Here is a 20721-nt window from a genome sequence, read left to right as displayed (position 1 = left end):
GGTTAATGAGCTGATGGTGTAGATAGGGATCAAGAATGTTCAAAAATTGAAACATTTCCTGTTCAGTTTGCTAGTTTAACTTATGGGAAAATTGTTTTTCAAATTAAAATTGAAACATTTCCTGTTCAGTTTGCTAGTTTAGTTTATGGGAAAATTGTTTTTCAAATTAAAATCTGTTACTTAGCTTGGGTTATAAAATGACTAGTTCTGTGATGTTTTTGCTGTGCTAATAAAATGGCAATGTCATTTGTTCCAGTTGTGCTTTTGAAATCTTGCAAAGGAAGTTTCACCTAAGGTGGTGCAATAATAGGTGTTGCGTAATGGACTAAAGGAACTCAAAATGACATTAGGACAAAACAATTTTACAAGTCGTTAGTCATTGAGGAAGAACAAACTTTTATTTGTCATTTTTAACCACAGCTGTGCTTTACGTGTTTAACGTAGCTGACGTGTTCTGTTTCTTTACGGTGCATCATGTTACCTCCTCACAAGTTGCTTGGTTTCAGAGGTAACCGTCATTGAGTAAAAGATCAGAAAACAGCATACATGTCGACATGAGAGCACAGGTGGTTCTGACAGACTGAGAAGCTTTTCTTAGTTTGCTTGGCTCAAGAGCTTTTTGATGTCTCCCTCAATGTCACTTGTCAGGAACCTGCAGCTGTAGCGCTTGAAGGGCACACCGTCTGACCCGATGAGGAACTTTTCAAAGTTCCAGGAGATGTCATTCCTGCACACTGGGCTCCAGATGATGAATTTAGGGTCGCTCATTAGAGAGGTAGGGTTGTCGCTTGGGACCGGCAGACTTTCCCGCAAGAACACGAACAGTGGATGGGCATCCTTTCCGTTCACGTCGACCTTCTCAAGGAGCTGAAACTTGGGTTCGAAGCCATTTCCAGGTCGGATGTACTTCAATGACCGGAGGATTTCATCATTTTTGCAGTTCTCCTGCACAAAAATGACAACATTGGATTAACACAGTAATGATAACGTCAGTAGTAATGATGTTAGTTTGTGGGAATGCTTTGTTAAGGTTCTGCTGTCTTGTTTGTCAAATAACAAGTTACCAAGCTAAGAAAAAAAAATCACTGACTCACCAACAATGCCATTGTTCATGTCAGTTTAATCATTAACTACGTCCAGAAGGGGCTCTTTTGTTATACGTTTAGGTAAGGATAGTAAATTGTTGAGCAATTTCCTCATTCCAAGATGTTTGCAGTGATCATCAGACGTGCGTGAGGGAAATATAATCCAATTTAACTTGCTTTGACCCAAATCTTCTATTTACAAGTATATTGTCATTTATTTATGCATGCGCACAATTTAATGCTTTTCAAGTGCAACATGTGGGTATCTATCTATTTACCACAACAATGGCATTGAAAGATGGCCATTCACAACCAGTCCTTCCAGTTTAAGTACTAAACTGTTAGTCTATTGTTCTCAATGAGAACTAGAGTTAAACTGTGAAATACAAAAAAATATATACACAACTTTAAAATGTTCTTGTGGGCCATAATCAGTGTATTTCTTAATGTATGCATTTTATTTAATTTTGGTTTTGATTACCATTTTATTAATTTATAATTTTTAAACAGGTTAACTTTGTGAGTATATTAAGACTCCATCATTTTTATATTAAAGTTTGCTGAGAGATTTGTGGTTGGTGGATTTTAATCATTTGTTTATTTAGAGAACAACTGTATAAAAGTTCATCAAAAGTAGTATATTATGTGGTCTTTACAAAACCTTGCGAGAATTTAAGATTTAGTTTTAAAGAACGTTTTAGGTATTGTGCATCTAAATATCAGAATATTATCCAATTTATCTCGTATGTTTAGACCGTTACTGATAAACTTAGGCAAAGAGTGAGAATGATAGAAGGGCGAAAAAGGAAAAAAATAAAAGTAGTCATAGTTAGTTGTGCTCACCTGGTGGCCGAACTGGTTGCAGGGTACACCCAGGATAACAAGCCCCTTTTCGGCATATCGCTCGTGGAGCTCGTTCATCTGGGTGTAATCCCTGGTGGTTGTACCTCAGAGAGACGCGACGTTCTCAATAAGGACAACTTTACCTTGGAGCGAGGACAATTGCAAAGTTTCCCCTGTTAACAATTTAGCCGCAAAATCGTAGAATCGCTTTGCCATTGTTGAGCTCGAAAGTTTACTTCCTCTAAAGCCCGTGTATGCAATGAATGAACTCCTTTCCAAGGATTGGAGGAAACCTTGAGGTGTGCCAAAGATCGATTGTCCAGCACCTGTCAAGAGAGTTACTTCCCAGCCAGTACGACCAACGTGGAAGCCACTTTAGCCTTTACATTTTTAAATCGGATTCAACACCAGCGACTTGTGGGAAGTTTTACGTTCAGACAACACCTTTACAATTACGATAATTTACCTAGTTTAATTCAATCTTTGATACTGTAGGTCTCCGATGTTTGTGTGGGTTGTTTGTTTATAAATGCAATGCGTGCCGATGTTCCATAATGTCAGTGTTCTGCCGCCCAGCCAAGAGCACGTTGTAAATTAATGTAAGCTACTCACTTCAGACAGAAACCGTCTGCAAGTATGGTTTTAAGGTTTTACAAAAACTGATTTCTCAGTCTACACAATTGTATCTGGAATGACAGGGTGTTTATGAATGATAAATGTTTTCAGTATATAGTACTCAAATTATATTTTTGGGGAAAAAGAAAACTCGTGGTGTTTTAATATTAAAAAAAAATAGTGTTTTATTGACCTTTCCGCTGTGCAAATGCAGACAGTCCCTTAGCTCAACAGCTGACGTGCTGAACATTGGCGCGAAGTACATTTTTCAAGTAGTGTAGATGCAGTGGTAAAATCGTCTATTCTTTGATTAGCCAGCGATCAACAAGGTAACACTTCCCGTCATTTATAAAGGCAACTGTGGTGTTATTTTATGGAAACTGTGAAATAATAGCTACGTTACGTCTTACTGTTGATGACAAGCTAACACTAGCTCCATCGCATTTGCCGTAAATTAGTCGTTGAAATAACATGATGCAAACTCGTGTTCAATGTGGCATATATTTTTGTCTGTGTACCAGATGATGCGGAAAAAGCGAGGCTCCTCTCCTGTTAAAGGAGAGAAAAACGCCTCCTCAACTTCGAGTAAGTTATACACTATTACTACAGCTACATACTTTGAAAATCCCCATGACAAAAAATACGATATCATCTCAGTTTACCCACTAACGATAACATTCCCTGTGCAATCTGGACCCACTCAAAACTGCACAAAAGGATAATGGTGAATTTATCCAAAGTTTATATGTGGAGGAAAGAAAAGAAAATAGGTCCATTATTAATTACGGTCAAGCCAGATTCCATTCGAAAAGATGAGTTCTAGCTCGCCGCCCATCGTTTGGATCTTTGTTTGAGTTATGTTTCATAAGGGGGGTGCTGGAGCCTATCCCAGCTGACTTTTGGGCCAGAGGCGGGGGACACCCTGAATCGGTGGCCAGTTGACATTAGCGCACAAGGAGACAGACAACCTTCCTTGCTCACACTCATACCTGGGGGCAATTTAGAGTGTCCAACCAGCCTACCATGCATGTGTTTGGAATGTGGGAGGGAACTGAAATACCTGGAGGAAACCCACGCAGGCCCGGGGAGAACATGCAAACTCCATACAGGTGGACCGACCTGGATTTGAACCCAGAAGTGTGAGGCCGACGCGCTAACCACTCAGCCGCCGGGCCACACCTAATCAAAATATGATTTGTTTTTTTCCAAATATAAGTACTTTGAAGATGACTAACGTGATGGTTATTCCTGTTGATGAGAGTAGGACTATCATATCCTACTATCATTTATTTTACTGAACAGAGTATATCTGTTTTGTTTGCACACAGAAGCAAAGAAGAGCCGCCCCCCTGCCCGCCAACCTAAGGGGTCTGCTCCACAAGAGACTATTGAAAGCGTATTTAATATGTTTATGCGAGAGGCGGGCGTCACATTGACTCAAGGCAGCGCGCCCAACGAGATTGGTAAATTTTACAATATCTGGTTACTAAAATATAAGAGACCATTCATTTGTAAGTGCCTTTGTTGGTCTCCCCAGCTGTTGACCAGGTGGTGTTTCAAAAAAGGATAAAGCAAAATATCCAGAAGAGTCCCAGATACCCTGGTGTGAGTATACAATACGTACTTTATGTATGAAATTAATAAACAAAAAAAGATCGCTGAAAGATATGTCATTTTACAGATTGTGCAGGAATTCATCACTGGACTGGAGTCTCATATAGAGGATGCAGACAGGTTTAGAAATTGCCTCCTCCCATGTGTTCCAAGACCGACTGATGGTGACTCCAGGTGACTGTCAAATCAGACCTATATTGTATAATAACATATTAGTACATTTCTAGTAGGATTGCAATAGTTCACATGGGTGTATTGAACCGTTTCTGTTTGGTTTACTTACTATGTTTCGTGATTTTTTTTCTCTCATTATCATTACTGGCAAAATCGAAGTCCTCTTTAAGCGTCAGACACAATTGAAAGCAAAAAGCCTCAGCTAGAAAACCCCCCTACCTCACTACAGTTTTCAATACATTCCTAGATATTTATGTAACATGCACATATTCTTGTCTTATAGCTGTGTCAGCTCCTTCCAGGAAAGCTTGGTCCGCATGCTGCTTGGTATTGAGATGCTTCAGGTACTAGTAGCCCCCCAAAAAGCTGAGTCACTACTTCATACACGCTTGACTAATTTTTCTGCCTCTCCTTCATCTAGACTTCTATCATAAACACATTGCTTGAGAAATTACCTGAACATATGCTCAACAGGTCAGTCTGGATGTTAATTATTATGTTATACCTTTGTTTTGAGTGAAGTGCAGTAATTGTGACAGTGCCTTGTTCTATGAACTAGTGTTGATGATGCTGGGCTCAGTATTCCGCGCATTATCATCAATCAGCTAAAGTGGCTTGACAGAGTGGTTGAAAGCAAGGTAGTCATTTCTTTCACAGTTTCTGCTAGTGTACTAGTTACACGCTAGGGATTTTATATGCTCTTTTTATCATCAGCCATTTTAAGACAAACTGTTTTTAATTCAGGAGTTGGCAGCTAAGCTCATGGAGCTGCTGTCAGTGGCACCGTTGGACGTCCAGTGTGATATTATCACCAGTCTACCGGAAATACTGGAGGATTCCCAGCACAATGACATAGCCAGAGAGTTGAAGTATTTGCAGTTGCCTATCAGAATCCTAATATGTGAAGATTTGCTGACAATTTCATACATGTTCGCAGCTCTTTGCTGAAGGAAAACACTCAGTTAACTGTGCCTATCTTGGATGCCCTCTCAAGTTTGAACCTCAGCTCATCATTACTTACCGAGGTACCGACTCAAAAGCAATATTTATTTGTATACAGTAGTGAAACAATACATTCTACTACTAGGGAAGGGTAGGGTAAAAAAAAAGTAAGGCATTTGACATTACGGTATTGTGATTTTCCTTTTGATTGAATATTTTTCTTTTAAACACTTACTAATCAAACTCAGAGTTCATGATCATTTTAAATTTTTTGATGGATCTAACTGTGGCTTTAACGTGCTGCCTGAAAATGCATAAATATCAAGAGGTCCTTTTTAATGTTTTAGGTTCGTGGAGCTGTTATGATCACCTTGGCTGCAGTGCAACTGGAAGACCTGCCAGTGATCGTCAAATTTATTCTGCATTCCATCTCAGCCTCTGATGCATATGACGTAAGAACACCAGACATGGAACATATTGTATTTGATATGGTAATGAATAAATAACAACTACAAAAAATCGATTTTAGAATGTACCTCGTGGTCAAAGCATAATCTTATATAGATGCAAGCGTTGAGTAAATGTCTTTATTCATTCAATGCACAATTTGGATGAAGTACAATTCATGCAATCTAATCTTTTCATTGTTAAGGTAATACCTCTATGCCATTTCATTAAAATCTGAGAATTTAGTTGACTTGAAGGCTTTTATGAGAGCGTTCATTTGGTTGTGTAGTAGTACTCTACAAAAGACCTAGAACTTTATACTATAAGGTCAATATATGTTGGCAGGTGGTGCGGGAACTTCGTAAGAAACTAGAACTGGAGAAGTGTGTTCTTCCTCCTGTGCTGCAAGCGTCCCAGAGCCGACTGAAGACTAAAGGAGCAGCAATGTATTACTCGCTCGTTTGCATGAAGTATATGAATACATGTGTTGTTAAACCCTAATTACAATAAGATTTTGTATGTATCAGGTCCAACTTGGTTACAGGGACCACGAGCAGCCAGGATGTCATTGCCCTAATTGTGGAAGCCATCAAAACAGCTGTGCGCTTCCAGAAAACCATTTCTGAGGCCTGGCTCAAGGTGCACAATGATAACATCTTTTCTCCTAGGCTGATTACTGTTTTAGGTAACAACAATGGCTTTGTTGGTGTTTACTTTTTTTTCTTCTTCCTTAGGCAATTGAGTCTGTAGACAAAGTGGAGGACCACAAGGTACATTTCACATTTTAAGCCCACTTCGACATTATATATACCAAAGATCACCAATCTTCTATAATAAAACTGGTTAGCGCATGATCATCAGTTATTTGCTGGCCATTCACATCCGCAATTGATAAGAATGCAGATTTTCGAAAAAAGGAATTGATAGAGGAATAAGAGAAAGTATTTGCAGTTGTAGTAAGAGAAACACTATCAAAATAATAAACATGTTATAATTAAATTCTTAATGTTAAAGAAATCTGAGATTACTATTATCTTTGAAGGTACAGAAATTTTCACATACTAGTTCTTGTCTTGCAATATATTCAAGAAATGGCTAAAAGTGACTCAAATGTTTCCACTTATTACATCAATAAGGAATATAGTTTAGAATTTTGTGAAGTATACTTAAAATAGTGAAACCATGTTTTAACAAAATTATAATATACACACACACACATATATATATATATATATATATATATATATATATATATATATATATATATATATATATATATATATATATATATATATATATATATATATATATATATATATATATATATATATATATATATATATATATATATATATATATATATATATATATACACATTTCTGTATCAATATCAATAAAATGTTTGCTGCTGTGTTAGGTAATAGATCTACTAGTGCTGTTCATCTTGCACTCCACAAATGCAAATCAGAGTCGGCGCAGCGCTGAGAAGTTGCTAAAAGTGAAAGTGAGGACTGGCCTGATCCCTGAGGTTCTGCTGCAGAAAACCTTCAAAGATAACAAGCTGGCGAGTGCATTCAGTCATTTTCCAATTAGGCTGCGTTTTTGGCTTTGTCATCATTTGATGTGTGTTTCTTTCTGTGTTTAGGTCCTGCGGGGGTATTTCTCGTCCATCCTCGCTCTGGCACAGAGTTTGTTGCGATCGCCAGACCCCTGCGTCGCCCCGTATGGTGGGCACATGTATCGGCATTCCTTCACTTCTTTTGATACTTACTGCCAGCAGGTTTTCACATCCTACTTGTTAAAAAAATGTTATAGTATTGAATGTATGATAACTGTCCATGCTATGCCCTCTTTTAAAGGAGGTTGTGGGCTCCCTGGTGACCCATGTATGCAGTGGTGTCGGTGGTGAGGTTGACTTGGCACTTGAAATGCTCTGCAGCCTTGTGACTGAAAAGCCTACAGAAATGGGGCCCTATGCTGTTTTTGTCAAGGTCAGGCAAATGTTTTATCTGTCATTACAAAACATCGTAAAATAGAAAAATATTGATGTAGTTGTCAAGTTGAAGGTAAAGCAGAGTGATGCTCTTTGCCAAGGATAGTAGGGACCTCCACTCAAACAATGATGGACACATAGACCATCAAATGACATCCATACCCAAATAAAAATGAGTTATTCATAAAATATATATTGCCAATATTATTACCTTTATTTAATTGTTCATTCACATGATGGCAATTAATTTCTCTTTTTGTATACTGTTCTGTTTTCATCCGATAATTTTAAGTCTGGTACTAGTACCTCTAGTGCACAGGTGTCAAAGTGGCAGCCCGCGGGCCAAATCTGGCCCGCCACATCATTTTGTGTGGCCCGAGAAAGTAAATGATGAGTGCCAACTTTCGGTTTTATGATGAAATCCAAATGAAGATTGTAGATTATTTCCTGTGTTTCCTCATTTTAAATCAATAATTGCAAACAATTTGTACTAATTTGAATGTCCAAAAATGATCTACTGATTAGCATGATCGAGAAAGCTGTCAATTTATTAATCGATTAATTTTGGCAGCCTAGTTGGAAGACATAACGGTCCTCCGGATGTAATCGAAACTACCACGTGGCCCGTGACAAAATAATGAGTTTGACACCCCTGCTCTAGTGGTATGCGAGCTCTGTCTCCTGGTGGACAAAAGACTATTCAAACTGTGCGTAATATATACAGTGAATTAAAAATGTGTTATTAATTTACTCTCATATAAACTATTGATCATATGGTGTCACTTGATGAGCCAAGTATTAAGTGGTACTTGGTGTGAAAAGTTTAAGAAATGACAGCCTAAAACATTTTGCTGGCTCAGTTCTTGATTCACAATATGCATTAAAACAGCCTTTATGGGAATGAAAACAATGGGTAAGCTTCTGTATCCTAAAATGAATGAGATTTGTCTTCCCACTAATGGGTAAAATACTGTCGATTTGTCACAATTATCAGTAGTGTTTATCTAACCTCATTTTTTTTCAGGGAATTCTGGACTACATGGACAATTTAACACCTCAGCAGATTCGGAGACTTTTCCATCTGCTGAGCAGACTCGCTTTTGGACCGCAGCAAGCCTCACATATTCAGGTGTTACCTCATTTCACTCACCTTCATTTTGGTGACAACTCTTTCATATTCATTCAGTTCTTCCTTTTAGGACGACATGCACATCGTGATTCGCAAACAGCTTTCAAGCATTGCACCTAAGTACAAGCGAATTGGCATCATTGGTGGCGTTATGATCATTGGCAGCATGGGAGCACTTAGGTAAGACTTTCTGTTAGAATTATTATGGAATATTCTATATGTGTTGTAAGCATTTTTAATAAGTAATAAGGCATTTTAATTACTTTTGTATAAGACTGGGACAAACTCGAGGTCACCCTGCTGGCTCCAGCTTGTTGACATAACACCTCACCCTCCAAGGACTGTTTACTGGGAGATCTACGAAGGACTCATAAATTGTTTTGTCTGGGACACCGGCAGTTTACCTTATAAAGAAATTATTATGCTTATACTGCAAATTCTTACGCAGGTGTTTTTCTTTCAATGGCAATTGTTTAAATCAGATTACCTTTGAATGTTTTGGTTATGTGCCGCTAAATGTACCGAAGAGTATGCCGCTCGTCAGAATGCACTGGGGGCTAAGACGGTGTCACATTGCATCTCCTTGCAAGTTCGCCGCAGAGTTTGTTGAAAGATGTTTTTCCTTTTTTAATTAAATATTACTAATAATGATTTAAAAGGTTTGAATCATTATTCCAACACTTTCTCCACCAAATTATTTTAGATGTGTTTTAATTCTATTTTTCTTCTATCTTTCTCATTACACAACAAGACCTCAAGACAAAGATGCTCAGAGCATTTCGTTGCCACCAGAGACATTCAAACAAGTACAAATGAAGATAATATATTATTTATTGTATCCAGATTTCTTCATGTAACGTTTCTTTTGTATGTTTTACTATATGGCATTCTTTTTAATCTTGTTGCAGTTGTCAGCCCTTTTGGAGTTGGTGCAATCCAGTAGTGAGACCTCACCTGAAGCTGCAGCTTTGTACTATGACGAGCTGGCTAATCTGATTCAAACTTCAACCCTGGAACCACAAGTGCTGGTAGTTCTCTTTTCTTTCATTCTTTTTTAGAAGGACCTACTAATTGCTCATGAACACAAAATAATCTGATGCGTGCTGTAAATTTCGTGTGCGGTCGATTGGTCGCCGGTCTTTTGGTCGCCGTCTTTTGGTCGCCGGTCTTTTGGTCGCCCCGACCGCAACAACGGGCGACCAAAAGACCGGCGAAAAAACAAGGTAAAACAACATGGGCTACGCATCAATAAAAGCCAACAATGGCCATGAGCAGTTTCACTGACGTGTGAGTGTATAAGAGTTTGTATGTACATGCGTTGTCCCTTTAAGAAGCTACATCAGTCAGGGTCTTAACAAGTTCTCCAACAAAAAAACAATAAAAGTCTGGGAAATTTGGAGCTTTTCTTTAGCCTAATAATTACTAGGGCATTAAGTATGACTAAATAGTAATTCACAGTTTGTATTTAGGGAATTTGAGCAACGATTTAAATGGTAATTATCACTTACCTTCCGGGCGACCAAAAGACCGGCGACCAATCGACCGTGTACAGTAAATTTAGCCATTAGAGTCTGTTGTGTGATCTTTATCATCCTAATGCACAGGACAAGATCAGCAAGAGAGTCTTAGAAGCCTTTCAGCGTGACTATGTGGTAGATCTGGGTCCAGAAATACCAGGGTCAGTAATACACAATTAATGATTAAACCTCATGTATTCATGGTGTTCTGTTCTGTTCTCAGGGCTTTCCCCTTTGCAGCCCGTTTTATGTACGATCTGGATGAGGACGAGAGTCAAGGAGGCATTGGCATCAACTTGATGCCCCTGCTGGCCAAAGACATGTACAACAGGACAGAGCAGCATAGTCGAGACAAGAAGGATAACAAGTCAGTTACTTCAAAGTCATCTTTCTAGTTTACAGATCTTACTAAAAAGAGTGATTTGAACTAATCTTTTGTCTGCAGGAGTTCTCTTTGTCTGTCTCCATTTTTCCGCCTGCTGCGTTTTTGTGAGGAGAAACAGAACCAAGGAGACTTGGAGGAGATTGATGCCTTACTGGGTGAGAGAAGGGTGATTTTTTTTTTCCGGAATTTATTTTGGTGTGGTTGTTAAAAACCTTTTTGTTGGTCCATGTTTCTGGGATTCCAGGCTGCCCACTCGTTCTGACAGACATGGATGTTGTTGAAAAAATAGACAGCCTGTCCAAAGTGGATAAGGAGTTCATCTGCACTCTGCTTTTCCACACCATCAACTGGTTCAGAGAGGTAACTGCACATGGCCGAGGAATTATGCTCAATTACCGTATTTTCACGACTATAAGGCGCACTTAAAAGTCTTACATTTTCTCCAAAATAGACAGGGCGCCTTATAATCCGGTGTGCTTTATATATGGAAAAAAATAAAATGTGTCATTCATTGAGGGTGCGCCTTATAATGCGGTGCGCCTTATAGTCGTGAAAATACGGTAGGTTTTGATTGATAAGTATAATCTTATTATGTAGTCATATGGAACTGCTAATTTGAACGCAATGCGCCTGTCACATGATTTTTTTTTGCCATATGTTGTGTTCACTGATCTAAACGTGTTGACTGAATAAGGTTTTTACTGATCACCGATTTTTATTTATTTATTTATTTTAAAAGCCTGATCTTGATTTCTGCCAAAACCCGATTTTTTTCATAAACAACAGAATGCATCTTTTAATTTTCCAGTCAATATTATTTTGGTGTAAAATATACATTCCCTATAAAAAAGACAATGAAAAAAATAATTAAGTTTATTGTGGGTGCATGTGTGTAGACCCACAAAAATTGAGGTAGACAATCACAAAAACAAAAATATGTGCACTATACAAGGACCTTAAAATTACCGTCCTCAAACCTGTAGCATATGTCCTGGCATGAATGCTAATTGTGTTCAGTTGTACAAGGGTCACAATATCGGCCTATGTTTGTTGGTAGGTAGTAAATGCCTTCTGCAAAATCAAGGACAAAGAGATGAAGACAAAAGTGATGACCCGTCTGCAGAACATCACTTACCTTCACAGCCTCTTGGAGAAAGCTTTGGCTGGTGGGCAATGTGCAAATTATCTCATTAAAGACCTCGCTGAGTTTTAAAATGACTTTCTTTCTTCAGGAACTCCTGGCTATGTCCCACCTGTTGCTAACTTTGATGGAGAGAGTACAGACATGATTGTACCCAGCAGCGCTGCTCCTGTGAATAAGACAAAGAAAGGTAGTTTTGTATTACAGCTTCATTATGAAAACCTAATGATCTTCACAAGAGAAAAACATACTGAGTGAGTCTTTCTGAATGTGGTTTTAAGATAGAGCTGGAAAGAAGAGGAAGGCGCCCGGGAAGAATTCCCCTGAAGGCAGCCCTCCGGTGGAGGACAAGATTGAAGATGATGAAACACAACAGGTGAAACATTAATTCAACTTGTACTCCCGTTGTCACTCTTACTCCATATATTGAATACATCGCTGATTGCAAGCAAATTGAGGTGAATTTAGGCCGAGGAAAAAAATAGTTTTGACACCCATGATTTTAATTGGCTAAAAAACTACAAATCAAAAGTTGCAAGAAGCATGAAAAGGTCTGCACATTTTGAATACTTGATTCGTAAATGTCACCATTCTAAATGCAGAACATATACCATAGAATCAGGTTTAGGAATACATAGCTTTTATGATTAACACACCACCAATAAAAGTTTAAAATCATCTTTGTGTCACTAACATTTTATTCCACACATTTAGACTATACATAGGTGGTTAACAATGACTCTCTACCTATTCTAAAAGGAACAAGAGAAAGAGAAAGAGAAAGAGAAGGAGGTCCGACAAGGAGTCAATCTGTCATCCTACAGGCCATTTTTTAGGGAGCTTGACATGGAGATGCTCAGTGTGCTGCAGTGTGGCTTACGAGCCCGCTCAACACTTGATTCTGAGCCGGAAAACATGGTGAGAGAAGAAGTTCTTTCCAGCACGACCACACCACTTCCACTATCAAATATCCAAGTCTAAATGCACTTAAATTTACTGTGTTATGCTTTTTAAATCTCTTTGAGGAGCAGCAGGATGTCCTATTGGGTCCAGCAGAGCTGGTTTTCCTGCTTGATGATATGCTTCGCAAAATAGAGTTTTGTCTGACGGCCGGTCCTGCCAAAAAAGTACCTTTCTTCAAGGTATACAACTGTCAAAACAACTGCACAAACACTCCAGCATTTAGTGATTATCTGGACAACCTAATCAGACTACACTACAAAAATTATTTTCTTTAATTTGACCTCACACAACAATTTCTTTTTTTTCATATTTTTTTTCAATTATTTTGGGAGTTGTCTTTTGTGATAATCCCTTCTCAGGTCCTGACCACTAAACTTCCTCAAGAACCTTGGACTGAGACTATGTACAATGAATTGTATTCAATAAACCTTCTATGGATGTTTGTGAAATGTGGCACTAAAACGAAGAACTAAAACACGGCTCTTGCAAGCACTGTGCCACTGCCATTAATTACCAAGATTTGTTTGTCATTTGGTCACAGGTAAGGGCTGACAAGAGCGTTGGCTTCTCCCACCTTCAACAGAGAAGCTCCAAGGAGGTAGCTATCTTCTGCGTCCAGATGCTTCCTGCCCTCTGCTCTCACTTGGAGAACTGTCACCACTATTTTCAGGTAGAAAAAAAGAGGCTGGGATTAAAAAGGAAACATCCTGATTTCATTTCATCTCTTCTTTCGTATCTTTAGACATTGCTGTCTGACAACGATGGTATTGTGGATGGGCCCATGACAGATGTTCAAGAGCACCACTTAATTTCTTCTTGCTGCCATCTTCTCCTTCAGGTTTTCAACACCATTTTCAGCTGGTGAGCATGCATCTCATAGTTTTTGTACCTGAAAGCAATTTAGATTAGTAGTATGTGTCTTTTGGATAATTATTGAATTTACAGGAATGGATTCAGTCAGCAGGGCTATCGGAGCTTATTGAAAAAAGCTTTAAGAGTTTTTGCAGGACGACTAAAAGATGGCGAAGATGACCTAAACCTGGATTTGCTTGTGAAGTGAGTAAGAAGACATTTGCAGAATAAAACAGTTAGAGTACATAAATAACTGACCTTTCCAGTCGGTATACTTCTTATACTTGCATATCACATAGACTACACCACTACCTCTGGCCTGTTTGTACACCCGAAAGCCGAACACTGGCATATTCGGTTTTTCTTCTACTTTAAACTGTTAAAATGTGATGTATCAATGATATGAATGCCATAATTATTCGAAAAATATTGTTTTTTGTTCTCAGACACAGCTTTGACTACCTGGTGAACATCCGCAGCACCATTCCGAACCTGACCACAGCTTTGTGTCTCTCTCAGTTGTTGGTGACTGTATCAGAGAAAGGAAGCAAAGTGACTTCATTCAGGGAACAGATCGGTCAGTCCTACCCATAAGTTATAACGTCGCAAGCAGACCTTGATCATTATTTTGGTTACTTTTTCAACCTAGCTTCGCTTGCACGGGACCTCCTGAGGCAGCCGTGGGTGACAGTCAGTGGTGAGAAGCAACGAGGGACGAAATTCAATGAAGCACTTCATGCACTCCTTAGGTATGATGATATTAATCTTAATTTACACACTAGCTCAAACTGCTTTTTTTTCAACAATACATTTCATAACTGAGCATTGAATGTTAGCATCATTTAAATGTAACTTTGTTTGACCAATGGGCTCTTTTTCTCTCTCACTACTGTGTTGAGCCTGAACTTGCGATAAATAATCCGAACGCCCATTATACTTAAAGACACCAGATTGGTGAAATGGCGTTGCATTGTTCGGTTGCCCTTTGCGGAATCTAAAATTATCTGGTTGACCATTTAAGGGTTAGTTTAGTTAACACTTAAAAATATGTAAATGTTTACTGGTTGTTGTAAATATAAGCCAGTATCCTCTAAAGCAGGGGTGTCAGACTCGGGTTGGTTTGTGGGCCGCGTTAATGTCAACTCGATTTCATGTGGGCCGGACCATTTTAGATATAATATTTAGATTTTTTTACTATAAATGGATTAAAAGAACTGGATTAAAAGTCCTCAATATTCAGTTTTTTATAGATCTAAAACAATGTTTATTTTAGCTTTTTTTATATATTTTTAGATTTTACAAAATGATTTTTGAACTAAAAACACAGAAAAAAATGATAAAAAAAATTACAATTATTGATTTAAAAGGGGGAAAATCAGAAAATGTAATATACATCTATACTCTTCACTTTAATTTGATCCTAAAACAGAAAGTCGGCTCTCATGATTTACTTTCCCGGGCCACACAAAATGATGCGGCGGGCCAGATTTGGCCCCCGGGCCGCCACTTTGACACGTGCGCTAAAGCCTTGCTCTTTTTTCTGCAGCATCTACATAGAGCATGTGGATGATGTTCTGAAAGCAGTGGAGGAAATAGCTAATGAAGGGTTCTCTCAGATCGTTGAGGCAACAAAAGATGAAAGCTCCACCTCCTGGCCGACACTAAGCAAGTAAATACATCACTGTTATCACGCGAACTCCTTCTTTTGTGTTCCATCTGAGGTTGCATTTTCGACTTTCTTCCCAAAGGCAGACATTCCTAGTGTTCTATAAAGTTTTGATGGCGGCGTTGGAAAAATCCGTTCGAAAGATTCCACCAGGCAAAATCAATGACAACAGCGAGGTTTGCCACCTAATGTCTTTCTAAACATGTTCTTTTACAGCCACCAGCCACATTGACTACACCTAATTAATTGTTGCAAAAATTCTATTTCATAGAAATATGATAGTCACAACAGTAAAGTGACTTGAAAATCATAATTTTTCATTGGCAAAAGCTCTTTTATTGGATCCCAAGCTTTAAAAATGTTCCTAATCGAGTGGCCAGTGAGTTTGTGATTATACAAACTTCTACAAAACATAATCTTGACATATCCATGCCCTTCAGGTCCAGAGTGAGAAATTACTGACTTGGAACCTGGCAGTCCGGGACTTTCACATCCTGGTCAATCTCGTCAAGGTACGCCATCTTCTAGTTTTCTGCTGAATTAAGTTGATTAGAAACTTTATATTCCACCTCAACCTTCGTCTGTTCACTCATTGACTATTAACCTTGTCGTGCAGGTGTTTGACACGAGGCCTGTCCTTAATGTGTGCCTTAAGGTGAATTAAATCCTCATTCTGAGTTGTCTTTGAATGTTACAAACTCGAATTTGAATGAATTAACCATATTTAATTCATAATTAGTATGGACGTCTTTTCTTGGAGTCTTTCCTGAAGTTGGGGATGCCGCTACTTGACTACAGTTTCAAGAGGCACAAGGTGTGGATAAAAACATATTTTGCTAAGATTTAGAAAACAATTAGAAGAAAAAAATGCTAAATGAAGTTTTGCAATTGCGATGACTGAGTCAGATATTGTCTCCTTTTCTAGGAGGATGTCCAGAACCTGTTGAAGACCTTCCAGCTGAGCACCAGGCAACTCCATCACATGTGTGGGCACTCCAAGGTGGATGCCTTAAATATCATACTGTATCTTATTAGAATGGAACATTTAAAAAACGTAATAACTCATTCCGCAACACTCAGATTCACCAGGACACAAGTTTGACAAACCACGTGCCCGCTGTGAAGAAGTCTCTTGAGCTGTTCATCTACAGAGTGAAGGCCATGCTCACCCTCAACAACTGTCAGGGGGCCTTCTGGATGGGCAACCTCAAAAATCGCAACCTCAAGGTACCACATTATCTGATTTGTGTTGGAGTACTGGAGTGATCAAAAAGAGCGCGACAGACAGTGTGTACATGTATGCTGCAGGGTGAAGAGATTCTTTCGCAGAGGTCACAAGAAAGTGAGGAAGAGGATGAAGAACAGGAAGAGCAATTGTCTCCGCAAGTCCAGTTGGAAGAAGAGGTATTTATTCATTACAAAATGAAAAGATGGCGAGGTGACACACAAAGTTCAAATTGAATTTTTATTTTTTATTTTCGCCCATTCGTGGCTGGGATTCACTGCACCATTTCAGGATCCTTGTGAGGATAAGCAGCGTGGATAATGGATGAATGTGTGGATAGGCTAACTATGCCACTGCCCTGCTTATTTATGGCCTGCAATCATGCATTTATAATTCATTGATATGCTAATCGGCTTTCACTTCCAGCATGGAATACTAACTGGCACTAAGTAAAGCAAACTGGCAACGTGCCAGTGTTGAATAACTTGAATTAATGTGAACTATTTCTTCAGTTAATTGTCTCTTCTTCGGCTGATGCTTTGAAAGTGGCGTTTAATGAACATAAAATAACATTTCACAAGACCAACCTAATCTTTTTAGGAATTTAAGGCCTTTTTAATTGACTACTTAAAAAAGGCAAGTGCATTACGCAAACACACTGTGCAGAGTAAGCAGCACGTAGCTTAAAAGTTTGGCAAGAGTGAAGTTGGACTATAGGTTCATAATAAGCTTGCACACAAAGCAGGCTATTGAAAGTTAGGGCGTATTCACACCAAAAGAAGTCCATAGTTGTTTCTTGGTGTGGTTCCTTATCACATTGCAGGTGTGAAAACGCGTTAAAAGAGGCAAATGTGCATGGTATGATATTATCATATCTTATCTGATATAATTTATTATGCACTCCTGGAACCAATAAGATGTTATTTTGTCAAGTCTGAGAACCTGTTATTTGCTGTGTATATTACTTACTGACTTGCATTTTGTTAAGAGGTTCAGAATTTCAGTTTTGTGTTTCCTTTTAGGAGCAACACAGCAATGTCAGGACAAAAAGGAAGTGCAACAGAGAGGAGAATGAAGATCAGGATCAAACAGATGACTCTGAATGATGTATTCAGCACATTTCCAAAGACATTTGTTTCTTAATAAATCAAACATGTTTCATGGAATGTGGGAGAAAGTCAAGAGTACATGTGCAGGGACTTATGCAAACTTTGCACAGGTAGATCTCAGAATTTATCCTACCATGCTACCAGCAGAAATTGTATGGACCAGTATTTAAAAATGGATCCATAGTTAAATTTTTCACAATTGTGTAGTACTATTGTATTCATTTATTTTGTGAACTGCTTATCACGTAAACTTAGATCAAATTCCAGAGTGTTCAACGGTTAGACTTTTAAATAAAAACGTTTCCAACTGTCATTAATGAAATTATCAAAATGACGTCATTTGGGCATCGTAAAAACGACAGCGCGTGAGTCTGAGCGGAGACAAAAGCGCAGATGCGACGGGAACCGGCTGATGAGCGTTGTCGTTGGTCCACTTTGGACCGAACCACTGCACTCATTCATTGCTCTCAAACTGTACATCAGTCCATAATAAAAAATTGAACCTTTGCAAAATAGTCTGGAGCTAGTTTGATATATATCTATCAAAACAATCTAAAACTGGTGACGTTTCATTATTATTGATAACATAAAAAAAAACTTGGTCCACCCTTTGTATAGCGAGCTAGATGGTCTATCCAGGAAGCTAAGACAACTGGGGAAACCACTGTAAACAAACAGTCTTTTCCAAACCCTTGGAAGGTATTTGCAACGGGCTAGCAAATTTGACACCTATTCTCATCCATGCTCGCCCTTGTAGCGATCGTATGAACTCGTTGGGATCGCGTTTGCGCGTCAAAACCGGAAAAGGACATTTGAGGCACGACAGATTTCCTCAATCAACCAAATCGTAGTCATCGGTGCCGCTGTTCCAAGAACATGTCTGAGTTCCTTCTGCTCTTCCTCATCGTCTTCCTTCTTCTGTGCTTGCTGACGACAATGGGACTCTACCTGATCTGCTCGGGCCTCCTGTTTGACGTGCAGGTGAAGACGGGACCACCCCCGATTAAAAATGTAACCTTTGCTTATAAGTTCAGAGAAGGAGACTATAAAGACTGTGGGGCAGCCTTCACAGAGTCGTGTAGTATTGGACCAAAGCAGAGGACCATCGCTATCTTCTATGATGACCCCAAACAGGTTTGTCACACAATAACACAGCACTTTGTCCCATGATACCATCACAAAAGGCAGGGTTTTCCCCGGCTTGCCTCAATGTGATCTTTCACTCACCACATTGGCTCAAGCAAGTCTTTTTGAATGTGTGTATTTGTGTGTGCGCGCGTGTGCGCTCGCGCGTCTGTGCGTCTGTGTAAAAGGAATTTTAATCAAATTGTGCTATGACCAATCTTTGAATGCCACAGGAAAGTAGACTTGTGAGTTCAGTTTAGCTGAAACAGTTTGCTGGCAAATCACTACTTTAGTAAATATTCATACAGCTTCTCAATTTAGGAGATGCTCTGTATGTAAAGTCAATTGGTATAGGCATAAACACAGGAGTGTTCATTAACTGGCCTATGTTGTTTTTTAAAAAATAACATTACTTCTTCTTCCTTACTCGTTCTGTCATTAAGGATTATTGTTTTTCATCTTCACTGATGTTTTTTGGAGTGACTGTCAACAGCTTGTTAAAATTTTGGTTCCAAATGAAATTTTTGATGTGATATCCTTTTTTATTACAGGCTGATGGCCTGTCAAAGTGCCACTCATTTTGTTATTGCTATGGGGTGTACGCTATCATAATGTGGGCTCCTTTAAAAAAAAGATTGCATTTATATTTTTATACAAATAAATATAAAGGCAACCTTTTTTTGTTTTTAGAAAAGGAGCCCGCATTATGAAATCGGTCAGCTGTTAAATGCCACGTCGCACTGTTGATATTTTCCACCCTCATATGCTGGCTGAGGTCTCCAAGCTTTGACTCAAAAGTCACAGATATGCAAACAAAGTCTTTCCATTGCAGAAAGCTGACTTGCATGAAATGCAGATTTGACTCGCAGCAGTTCAACAGTGGTTAATAAAACTCATGATGAAAGAAGCATGAGACTTGAGGACATTCCACGCTTAAGAAATAATTAGATTTTCAATTAGCGCACTCTGAGAATTGTGCTATATCATTCTTTCTTTTTTCAAATGTGGAAATGCACCAATATTAGCAATCAACCATCTTTATTCCAAGTTGTTTAATATCTAGTACTAAGCATGTATAATATCTAGTGTTATTCATGTATGTTTAAGTAGGATAGGCCTTTTGATTGTCACTAAGAGTCACAGAAAGTCGTAAAAAAAAAAAACACAGTTAGTTCTTGCTGCTGACTGAACCTGGATTTCAACTTTAGATGTTCCAGTGTACTGAATAAAACCTCTCTTGTCTTATGAGTCAGTTTCTATAAACATTTCTCAAAAGGGAAACATTCTACTCTTTTTTTCCTCCAGTCACTGTCATTGGAAATGTTGAGTTTGAGTAAAAGTTGTGGCTAAGGGCTCAGCAAGGAACATTTTTAGAACATTTCTGCTGATGCCACTGTTTGACAGTTTGGATCACAAGAATGCTGTTACATGCATGTTTAGGGCCGCTGGGAAAGCTTCACACTGTAACCCGCTCTTGACCTGTTTGTTTGTAAATAAGAAAAGACTCATTGCTGTCTCCTCTATGTTTTATTTACCAGTATTTTTTATTTTTTTACATATGATAATGTCTTGGGTCACAAATCAGAATGTAAGAGTAACTTCTTGACGGGTATTCAGATACATGCAAGCTTCTTTCTTGTCCACACAAAAACAAGAGAGTTGTTTCATGATATGAAGTCTACAAAGTTAAAAGTGTGGCAAGTGGTACATTTTGGTTTTCTGCTTTAGTTTTCTCTCAAGAAAACTTTTTTGACACAGCGGGTATGAAATTCTAAGTATTTGTGAACCTCTGCACTTCTTTATGACTGTTTATAATTAAAAATACTCACTTTGACAAATAATCCTTCCCCAAATGAAATGAATCCAGATGTGATTAATCTGGAAAAGGAAAAATGT

General features: G+C 38.6%; 3 protein-coding genes across 6 annotated transcripts in view; 2 read left to right on the top strand and 1 right to left on the bottom strand.

The window, feature by feature from the left end:
* Nucleotides 1-376: 376 nt before the first annotated feature.
* On the bottom strand, nt 377-2470 carry gpx1b (glutathione peroxidase 1b). The gene is made up of 2 exons (XM_077602298.1): nt 1929-2470; nt 377-945 (listed from the first exon to the last, which is right to left on the bottom strand). Exons 1-2 carry the CDS (start codon nt 2142-2144, stop codon nt 595-597), a joined length of 567 nt encoding a protein of 188 aa, XP_077458424.1. The 5' UTR covers nt 2145-2470; the 3' UTR covers nt 377-594.
* Nucleotides 2471-2654: 184 nt separating this feature from the next.
* Nucleotides 2655-18213, top strand: fancd2 (FA complementation group D2). 4 transcript variants are annotated; one of them, XM_077602296.1, is made up of 44 exons: nt 2655-2872; nt 3065-3128; nt 3872-4006; nt 4081-4148; nt 4225-4331; nt 4615-4675; nt 4753-4805; nt 4891-4969; nt 5076-5200; nt 5269-5356; nt 5621-5725; nt 6066-6166; nt 6248-6359; nt 6455-6490; nt 7138-7284; nt 7366-7500; nt 7580-7711; nt 8738-8842; nt 8913-9022; nt 9594-9648; nt 9751-9870; nt 10447-10520; nt 10583-10726; nt 10805-10899; nt 10989-11104; nt 11802-11910; nt 11977-12075; nt 12167-12261; nt 12645-12803; nt 12920-13027; nt 13390-13518; nt 13591-13709; nt 13794-13904; nt 14147-14277; nt 14350-14449; nt 15247-15369; nt 15449-15542; nt 15807-15878; nt 15983-16021; nt 16106-16180; nt 16292-16366; nt 16447-16593; nt 16675-16770; nt 17614-18213. In XM_077602296.1, exons 2-44 carry the CDS (start codon nt 3065-3067, stop codon nt 17695-17697), a joined length of 4332 nt encoding a protein of 1443 aa, XP_077458422.1. In that variant the 5' UTR covers nt 2655-2872; the 3' UTR covers nt 17698-18213. The 4 variants fall into 4 exon arrangements, with proteins under 4 accessions (XP_077458422.1, XP_077458419.1, XP_077458420.1 ...); XM_077602293.1 differs by having other exon boundaries at nt 12914-13027; XM_077602294.1 differs by having other exon boundaries at nt 2656-2872; nt 12917-13027.
* Nucleotides 18214-18333: 120 nt separating this feature from the next.
* Nucleotides 18334-20721, top strand: part of tex264a (testis expressed 264, ER-phagy receptor a) — a 43687-nt gene continuing 41299 nt past the window's right edge. Inside the window, exon 1 of the mRNA XM_077602297.1 lies at nt 18334-18834. Coding sequence (XP_077458423.1) covers nt 18577-18834 — 258 coding nt within the window. The 5' untranslated portion in view covers nt 18334-18576. The remainder of the gene's footprint in view (nt 18835-20721) is intronic.

This window comes from Stigmatopora argus, chromosome 6 (genome assembly GCF_051989625.1).
Source record: "Stigmatopora argus isolate UIUO_Sarg chromosome 6, RoL_Sarg_1.0, whole genome shotgun sequence".
Lineage (NCBI taxonomy): Eukaryota > Metazoa > Chordata > Actinopteri > Syngnathiformes > Syngnathidae > Stigmatopora > Stigmatopora argus.
The sequence above is the reverse complement of the archived record's forward strand: the minus strand, read 5'-3'. Positions and strand labels throughout refer to the sequence as shown.